The sequence below is a fragment of the Pundamilia nyererei genome, unplaced genomic scaffold (genome assembly GCF_000239375.1).
Source record: "Pundamilia nyererei isolate P.nyererei 1_Seehausen unplaced genomic scaffold, PunNye1.0 scaffold00001, whole genome shotgun sequence".
Classification (NCBI taxonomy): domain Eukaryota; kingdom Metazoa; phylum Chordata; class Actinopteri; order Cichliformes; family Cichlidae; genus Pundamilia; species Pundamilia nyererei.
The window spans coordinates 12,367,843-12,378,206 of NW_005187402.1; the positions used below are offsets into that span (position 1 = coordinate 12,367,843).

General features: G+C 37.6%; 1 protein-coding gene across 1 annotated transcript in view; it reads left to right on the forward strand.

Annotated features, from left to right (window-relative positions):
- Positions 1–10,364, forward strand: part of LOC102202993 (protocadherin alpha-9-like) — a 22,422-nt gene that overhangs the window by 5,510 nt on the left and 6,548 nt on the right. The window contains exon 2 of the mRNA XM_005719976.2: positions 8,972–8,987. Coding sequence (XP_005720033.2) covers positions 8,972–8,987 — 16 coding nt within the window. The remainder of the gene's footprint in view (positions 1–8,971; positions 8,988–10,364) is intronic.

The following is a 10,364-nucleotide window of genomic DNA, read 5'->3' on the forward strand; positions in this document are numbered from 1 at the left end:
GTAGAAACTTAGTGAGTTTCCTTCCAAGTAAGCTTTCATGTTCTTTATTAACTTCCGACTTTTCTCAGATGCTGCTGTTGTGGAAAGTCCTACAGCACACAATTCTTTCTTAATAACAGCCTTTATTTATTAGGTGTGAGTCTTCACCAAGTGCCGTTACACTACTTGAGTGTTATACCCCAAAATTGAAAGGGGGGACAAAACATGATCACAAATGTTTGTTTCTTCAGGAAATAAGAAGGCATGCACAATTTTAACTTTGCTAAAACTGAATTGTGAAGTTGAGTAATGACAAATGTATTTTATGTTTAGCAAAAACTTAGGTAACTGGAACTGTATTTAAAAATAATCAGGTTAACTTATGACAACTTCAGCCTTTTAAACTGATCAAATGCATCTAATATTTTTGTTTAATTAGACTTTTCTTGAACTAGTGCACAAAACTCTGCAACAATACCTAAAATACAATACAAAAAATAACTTCCATGCTTGTTTATATTTTATGATGAGCATACTAAGTAGATTCACATTGTTATTGAACTTTTTTTTCTTTCACTGGACATTGATTTTTATTTTTAAGGTGCAATCACTTACTGTTGATTGGAGATTTGCTTTTCACTGCAGAAAAACTGATGTGGCTCAGTGGAAGAATTCAAGCAACACATTGACTTTGACAGTCTGGTTTTTATTAGTGTTGAACTGAAGCACGTGATTTGTAGATGTTTCCAAACAAGTTGTCTGAGCTGCTATTTACTACGTATCTCTGCTATGAGTGCTTGTGTTCATATCTGTACTTCCTCTTAGTAAACATTTAGGCAATATGGTGCTGGTTAATCAGGAGATTAATGTCAATATCAACAAGCATTGCAGCAATGCATCTTTTAGTGTTCTTAGTAAATAATCTGTTTGTAGACCTCTGTGTGCTGCACTTTGAACACAGAGTGGCAGAGAAGGGCTGAACGAAGATGTGTTTTGTGTCAAGATGTTTTTATGTCAAGTTAAACTCAATTATTTAACTTTACCTTTGAGTCTTGTATATTCAATTTTAAAATTTCCACTTCGTATGTTTAATGCATGACACTCACTGCAGTTTCAACCACATGAACCACTCGCACAGTACAGAAAATGCCCTTATTTGATTAAGCTCATTTAATAAACACAATAAATCAACTAGAAACATGACAAGAAGATGACCTGGATTTTTTCAGTTGCTTCTGGACAAACAGGGCAAAAATAGAAGTCAATGGGATAAAAATTTAATTGCAGGCTGCACTCACATCTGTGGGGCAACACTGCTTGGCATAGCTCCTTTAGCTCTTGTCATTTGCACTAGGACATGACTGATTTAGAGCCATGTGTAGCTTTAATGTCAGATGGCAAAAGCTAGGCAGTACTCGTCAGTATTTGGGTCAAACTTTCTTTAGTGTTGATAAAGATACAACTAGAATTTACCGGGTGTCCAGCAAAATTTGACACAGCAAATCATAAAGAATAATAGCAAAAAGAAAAAAAAAACCTACATAATTCCTGTCTTTTATTTTTACTGTTTGAAAAGGTCTGACCCTTTGCTATCTCTACCACTTGGTTATATAAGCCATCAGTTTCATTATCTCTCAGTCCATTGACTCATGAGTCCCATAGATTGGTCCTTGCTACTCTTATTTTAGAATCACTCTAGTGCAGCTGAATCAGTCCACGGAGGCCTTTCGCTGGAGCTTTAGCTGGGTCAACTTCTCTAAGCATTAAAAACATTGCACCAAAAAAAGTCATTTGCATACACTATCTCCATGTGTCCCTTTAACTCCTTGATGGATGATATGAGCCTAGCTTAGTGTACTGCATTGTGATGATTTGTTCACTGTCTTTATGTCAAGCTCTCTTTGCAATGCTTTACTTTCCTAACAATAGTCATATTAATAGTATCATAATGCTTAACAGTACTTAAGTCTAGACATATATGTCTGTGTGTTATAATGCAGAGTGATTGGTAGCTTTGTTAAGTGCATTGAGCCATGTGCAGTGTTTACAAGTTGTTGTTTTTCCTCTTTTTTTCTGAATCAACAGAGATAAGAACAGATGCTGGTCTGTGCTGCTCTTGTTTGGCATCAGTGCTCATACAGCCAGAACATCTGCTGCTGTGCTTAGGTCATCATGCCATGCCCGGAGGATTGAACTGACTGATGGGTCAGGGCAAGGATACACGCAAGACAGCCAGCCATTAAGCAGAACACTAGTAAAGACACATATGGCTTAAAAACCACTTTTAATTTATCCTGTACCAAAACCTAAAAACAGCACAATGAAGTGTCCTGAGATCTAGATTTAGGAAATAGGAATTTAGTGAATTGTGAGAGAAAGCATGAATGAGTGAGGGAAATTCAGAGTCTGCTGTTTAGATGCTAGGTGTAGCCTTGCTAAGAGGATTGCCTTCTTATCCTTGCACTGCTCACTGCGGGGTAAATGGGGTAAATGAGGTATACGGTCACAAATGACATATACTTGTCTAATTAATACCGTATTTGTTGCCACACATGGATGGAATCAAATGTTGGCCGTTAGAGGGATTGAGTCTGTAGCTGCAGGGTTCCTCTTCCCCGTGTGGCTATTCGGCCTGTCTAGTTCCCCTACTAAACATCTTGAGTGAAGTCAATGCCTTGTTTATTCTTATCTTTCTGAATGTTCCAGCCCAGCTTTCAATGTGCTAATGTTTTATTCAATGTAACCAAATCACAAGACTTTTTGTTCCTGCAATGTATATCTGGCAAAGCTCTGTTGCATGTCACATCCCTCTTTCACTCTAAATGTTCTCAATCTAATTTATTTTAAAAGAAAAGCTCTACAAGGTTTAATACAACACAAACCACACATTATCCCGTTAAAATAGGTCTTATTAGTTATATTATTAAAACTTTTCCCAAAGAAAACCAATGGGACAAACTCAAACTAGATTGTTTATTATTTCTCTTAAAGGTTGAGACTTGAAGTTTCACATGATATGGAGGAATAGTATGTGCATGTATGTCGCAAACAAAAATACTATATATACTGTAGCATATACCGCACAGCCTGGGTGGGTACAGGTATATCATACATTAATCCATGGTATCTGAAAGGATGCACAGTGTGTGTGTGTTTGTGTTTATGTATGATCACATGACACTGATATGGTCATGCAGACACATGAGAAAGCCCATTTTAACAGTGATTAAAGCTACAATGTAAAAAAAGTCTCCTTGTATTCTCTGTGTTTTTAAAATGGACATTCAGCTCCTCCAGGTCATTTTTCTTAGTGTGTGATGCAGTGAGTTTTTCTGTTCAGGACGTGAGTCATCTCATCCCACATGTAGCTTTTCATTTTGCGAAGTTGGTCTGCTGGGTTTATTTCAGGATGAACCATCTGTCATAAAAAATGAATCAGGAATGTGGGCATTTAGGGTTGGTGCTAGTATTATTTTAACATGATATTAGAAAGATGATAGGCTATGACATTCCCTGTAGTCACACACACACACACACACACACACACACACACACACACACACACACACACACACACACACACACACACACACACACACAGAGCTGTGTTTTTGTGTTTACATGTCTGTTCATTCCTAGACCTTTCTCTGTTTCCCACAATCAAATCTAGTAGTGTATGAATAAAACAATGACACAAGGGTGTGGAAGATGATGATGCTGTGGCTCATACCACACGCTCTCCTCCCACTGACTGCTCCCCCCCCCCTTTCCCCAATCTTTGTTCTCTTGATTACTACCCCACTTTTCTCAGCCTCATGTGCTTTCCTTCTCATCTTCATCTCTCCCTCATTTCCTTGCCATTTCTTGCTCGATTCTTCAATCAGTGTATTTGTCTTCATATTTCTTCATTTCATTTCTTAAACAAAGAATCTCTTCTCCTCCTCCTCCTCCTACGCATCCTGATTTCTTTTTGCTGATACTCTTTCTTATGCCCTCTCCTGTCGCTTTGTGCAACTGCAGGCTCACAGAAAATGGCTGACACATTTTGTAAGCTTGTTTACTCTTTCTTTTGTTATCCCCCAGTTCTTTGTTTTTTTGCTCAGCCTGGTGTTCGTTTTGGTTTGACTTGGTTGCTAACTGCTATTACAAAGCTTAGTTGAAGCTATACAATCCTTCCTTGCCGCTGAAAACATAGGTGGCCTCTTTTCTCAACTCTACCTCCTCTTTCTCAATAAACTGGAGCTATGAGCTGAGTTTGTTAGAAAACCTTTTTCTCTCTCTTCCCCATGGCTGTAGTAGGGACACGTGAAGCATAGCCAAGTCTAGTGTTGTTTTTCAAAGCCAGAGGTCCTAGAGGAAAAATAATAATAATTTTGCCTGCATATGAATCCAAAGTAACATTTTTTCAGCTTGTTGCTGTTGACTTGAGTTAAATACTTCTTATACAGGAGGATGAAGGATGGGATTACATGAACAATGTTCTTAGAATTTGCATATTGCTATTCAATTTTGTTAGATTTAAGGTAAGGATGGGTATTTTGGTTAATGTTAGGGAATATTTTGGTCATCGCATTATTTCTTCGGTTTGTTCGCGGTCTGCATAAATAATCATTATGCTGTTCACAATTACTATTTTTCCTGTTTTCAGGAAACAATACATTTAACAATAATGTGTTTCATTTATTATTTTGTGGGTCATAAACCTACAGCTATCCCTTATTTGGGGGAAATGGCTATCAGAATTTATTAATTACATTTGTTTCATGCTTTTTCATGCTTTTTGCTATTTACATTTTATCAAAATGATTGGTATAAGTGTTGTGTTCAGTCAGACATTACCTTTCTCATTATTTTGTTTTTAGTCACAAAAGCATGTCACTCATTCAGAGACTATGAGCCTAAGGGCCTTTAAAACATTAATCTCACAAACTGAGCAACAGCAGCTGTACAAGGGCTAGTGCAATAAATTTCTTATTTATATTATATTATAATTGCAGTACCACATAATTGAGACGTACCATTAGTTTCAAAAAGAGTGTTACTGTGTACCTCTGCTTTAATGCTGATAGTGTGTCAAATTACGTTAAGGCTTGATTTTATAGTAGATAGTGAGATCAGGTAGCAAGGGATTTAGCAAACAGATGAACTCAGTCTTTTATGCAGACCAAAACTCACAGTAGATACTGGGCCAGATAATCTATGCATCGCATTACAGATAATGAAGTGAGAATCTGCTTAATGGGAATGAGGGGAGCAAAGTTGTGCAGAGACAAAAAAAAAAAAAAAAAAAAGATACCAACATAACAAAATGTGTTTATTTTGCTTGTTAACAGACTGCTATAAATGAGGTGCTCATGATAAGGCTGGAGTGTAATTTCTCCCTAAGCCCTTTACTGCCCGATTTTTGTCACTTTGCTTTGTCCTAGAGCAGAGAACTAAAGTAATGAATTATAGTGATAATGCTTCTAATAGAATAATGATAGAAATAGACAGAAATTGTGAAATGGCATAAAAATACTCAGTACTTTGTAAGCAGTATATTAGAAACAATTCAGTGTAAACCTGCAACACATGACCTTTGTGAAAGCATCATGTTAGATCTCCTTGCATTATATAAAAAGCTGTACTTTTGGCAGTTTGTCATGCCAAATGTTTAAAAGTGCCAAAATATTGCTGCTGTTGCTTTAGGTGTTTTCAAAAGAGAATTCCTATCCAAGCATTTTTTCATCTGCTATAACTGTCACTATCCCCATTTGTGTTGGATTAGGGCTTCTGTAAAGTATGTAAAGTAATAATTCTACTATGTTGGTCCTCCAATATGATTAGGTGGAATCATCTCAACGATGCCATGAAGAGCAGCTTTGAAAGACAGCAGCGCATAAAATAACCTAGGATTTCACTCAGCTTTAAACTTCAGGCTAATGGCTAGACAGCATTATTATTATTATTATTATTATTATTATTATTATTATTATTATTATTATTAGTAGTAGTAGTAGTAGTAGTAGTAGTAGTAGTAGTAGTAGTAGTATTAGTATTAGTATTAGTATTATTCATGCATCCATTCTCTTCCGCTTATCCTTGTCAGGGCTGTGGCTGGAGCCCATCCCAACTACCATAGGGGGAGAGGCAGGGTACACACTGGACAGGTCACCAATCTGTCGCAGGGCTAACACATAGAGATAGACAACCATTCCCACTCACATTCACACCTTTCGGCAATTTAGAATTACCAGTTATGTAATTCTAGCTGTCAGTAGCTGACATCCCCATCTAACCCAACCTCACTAACTGCATGTCTTTGGACGATGGGAGGAAGCCGGAGTAGCCAGAGAGAACCCGCACAAACACAGAAAGAACATGCAAACTTCAGACAGAAAGGCCCTGGCCAGGTGGTGGAATAAAACTCAGACCTTCTTGCTGTGAGGCAACAGTGCTAATCACCATGCCACCATGCTGCCACCATGTTGTTTTCTTTAATTTGTTATGCATTTGCTTTGTCCTTGACTTTAAACTTTGCATGCTTATACCCACTTAAAAAGATCTGTCCCATTAAATTACTTTTTAAAGCTGCATATATTGTATGCTAAACATATGGTATGAGAGGACTGTGAATTCAACTTTACAGTCTGTAAGAAGCTGTAGTTTGTGTTGCTGTTGGATTGTGCTGAACAATACAGAGGCATGTTGTTGATATTTAATCTGACAAAAAGGGCCTGACATATTAAAAAAACAATAGCCACATATATAAAAAAAACACAGTTTCAAAAAGGCAACTGAATTGATTAACACTAAAGCAGAATGCCATAACAATAATGAATGTGGCATTTATTTCAGTAGTCATGTATCAGTGAGTTTTAGACAGAAAACATGTGGGGAAACATTAAACTAGCAAGTGGCAATAGGTTTTTCTTCCCTCACTGTTCAACACTCCTCAGCCAAAAACACACATGCATACAAACTAACATGAACACTCAAACAATATGTGACACTTAGAGCAGATCATTTATATCCCTATCATCACACCTTAAGAAGGAACATTATTTTGCTGCTGCACAAGTATATTTTTAAGTTTTGATGTTAATGAGAGTGGAAATTGGTGTTTGCTATTCTCGGTAAGCGGAAGTATAGAAGCCTATGCTTAAACGATTTGTAGGCAAGTTATTATTTAATAAATAGTTATCTTCATTTCTGTGGAAAGTGGAGCAACCTCACAGAACCATCTCAGTCATTTCTCAGTGTCAGATTCTCTGCAGGCCAGCGCTCTCCTCTATAATTCATTCTTTTTTTATGCTCTTCCACCGAAGCTCTGCCCTTCGAATGCGCCACTGAATGATGCATGTTTCATGCTGCATGGCTATTAAGAACGTAAAAATAGATATTACACAAAGCTGAAATGGTGTGCAGGTGTAATGTGTGTGTAAAATATATATGACACACTTAAGTATGGATGAATTATGCCTTGCAGCTCTTTGTGTGTAAATTGTGTACAGTAGAAATGTCCGATGCTTACCATATATTCTGCATAATCTTTACTTGTTTTAATTTGTAAATGATAGAAGAATTTCTCTGTTTTCTTCTCCCTTTTCTTCGTTTTGATATGTATCAGGCTGGATGAGATTGTGCAGGTATTGTTAGACTCAGTAGCTGACATCGGCATCTTCTTTCCCATCTGGGACAGTTGACATTTTAATTTCCGCAGGCAGAGGAAATGTGTAGTAGACACACAGCCTGTTAGTGTATCTTTAGCACTGATACAATTTTGGAAGTGTGTGACGGTGCTAATCTAATTTAAGGCTTTATATCTTTGCCTGCCTCTGATATCAGTCTATGTCTGTCTGTGGATATGGAAACTGCAATGGAGAACAAAGAGAGTGATTTTTTAAAAGGCTCCCCCTTGTGGCAACAAGTGGATATTACCAGCCTGTCTAAATATCAATGCATTCAATTATTTAACGTGTTACCACTCTGCATGTGGTAGTATATTGAATGCTATTTTTTACTGAGTTTCTCATGCAGTATTGATCTGCAGATAGCAGGTCTGTCCCCAATTTCCAGCCATACCAAAAGCAGTACACTGACCTATTCCCCAGTGAACTGTTTGATTGACAAATCTAGGTTATCCATGCATATAAAGCTAGATTTATTCTTAATCCCACTGAGAATTGTTTGAGTCAAGCTATTTCAGTGTGTGAGTGAGGGAGAAAAAGAGAAAAGAGGAGGAGATGACAGAGACAGACTGTACCAGATGCTTTCTGTGCTCTATGTTACACTCCATGGTTGAATTTAATGTATCACTGTGGACAGTGTGAAACAAAATATGATTTTTAATCAAACACAATCCTTTTTTTTAGTTTATATGGTTGTGTTTAAATGCCTTGTCCTTGGCTTATGTACTGACTGCTCATAAAGAAGGGTGTGGTGGAGGTAGAGGGGGAGGCAGGGTGGGGCATAGACAGGGGCTGCATCTGCGTCACCATGGGTACCAGAAGGGAGATAGTAAATCAATTCTGGGTGCTTTCTATAACACTGCCTTTGTTGCTAGGCACAATACTGAGCCAATCACTGTCCATTTCAGCCACAGTGACCAATCAGATTTCTGTGCTACCTTTGCTGTTACCAAAGCTCCTGTTTATTGACAGCTTTGATTGATGCTCTGTTTTTGCAAAGTAATCCATGGCTGTTTTTCTGCTTGCACAACCAGTTGCTGAATTACACATTTTTAAATTTGAGTCACAATGCTGAACTATATGTGAATGGAATTCATGCTGTCTCTCATACCTTTTATATTTCTCACTCTCACACCTCTCTCACACAAACCACACAAACCACACAGAGCCTGATCAGCCCTTCATGTATTTGAACTCCAGACTGCAATGTTGCCATCCATGCTGTGCAGATGCTTGTTACTAATTAGATACAGTATCACAGATTCAATAACACATCGTCTTTGATCAGCCCTGCTCTGCACATTAGTGATCATTTCCTAACTGATCAAACTTATGGAGGTTCTTACACTAAATGAAAACATTGCTAGTGTAAATAAATTGTTGAATACATTAAAACATAAAATGAAGAGTGAAGTTTTTTTTTACATTTTAAAGCAAAATACACTATATGGAAAATGTTTTCTAAATACTAAATAGTATATGGGATCCTTAATCCTTAGGGATTAATAAAGTATGATGATTATGATTATGTTTAATATTTACTTAGTTGATAGGTCACTATACTGTTTTATTTCCCCAGCAAGTCTGTGATAAATCATGACACACAATAATCACACTGTAGCAGTGGCAGGATGTTGCTCCTGTATGTTGTTTTACAGTAGAGTAACTAATTATGTGATTTTTGGGCATTGTGCCATTGTTTTCCAAATGAGTGAACACTGTGCTCTATTGTGTTGGTGTGCCTCTCAGGGCTGTGTGCATGCGTATGTTTGGGCATGCTCCATATTGCTGTGTCCCGGTTTTGATCTTGCTCATGTTTCCGCGGACCCGCCCCTGTCCTACTTAGTCCAGAAACCAGTGAAGGCAGGCACAGATTTGGAAATAAATGATTAAGTGGTAGTTGGTTTTAAAACTAGGAGTGATTCATCTTTTCTTGCATCCTTCCTCTCTTTATTATATTAGTCATAGATTATTTCACAAATTGTGTAAGTAGGTAAACAGCTGATTGCATGCCCAGCTTTCCAGTACATAGATGTTATTACAGTTACGCTGATATGCACATAATTGTATGCACAGTTCTCTAGTAAGTGGATATTATTCTATATAGTGAATTTACATCTGCATATGTCAGAGCTAAAATGCATATAAGATCATTGAAAAGTAATTTTTCCATTATTGTATTATATTACTCTATTGCAATAGTCAAGTGCTGGATAATTCATATCACACCTGCTTTTCTGACAATAAACAGACACTGCATATTAAATGGGCCCAGTGCATAAAGTGCACAAAGTGAAAAGGATTTGAAAAGTAAAAAGCATAATATAGTAGTACTTATACACAAGGAGTAGGTTGCCCTCTTGTGTCATGATGAGATACATGCCACATAAAAACCCCACTATGACATTAGTATCTCATCATATGAAAAGGATGTAATGTGCAAATGGCAGGAGGGACTATGTGTGTGTGTTTGAGGTCTCCAGAGGTCTGGCACCAAGAAGGTAGGATGTGCATGGCTGAATGCAAAGGTCAGGCTCTCTGAGGGTTTGTGGGGGGTGGAAAGAGAAGCAGACACTGCTGTAAAAGTGCTGTGACAGTGAATGTGCCGCTGCAGTGCTACATTACCAATTACAACTGCAGCCCTGCACAGTCTGGTGAGGTATGCGCAAGAGTATGGCTTGTGTGTGCTTGAGTGAGTTTGTGTGTGTGTGTGTG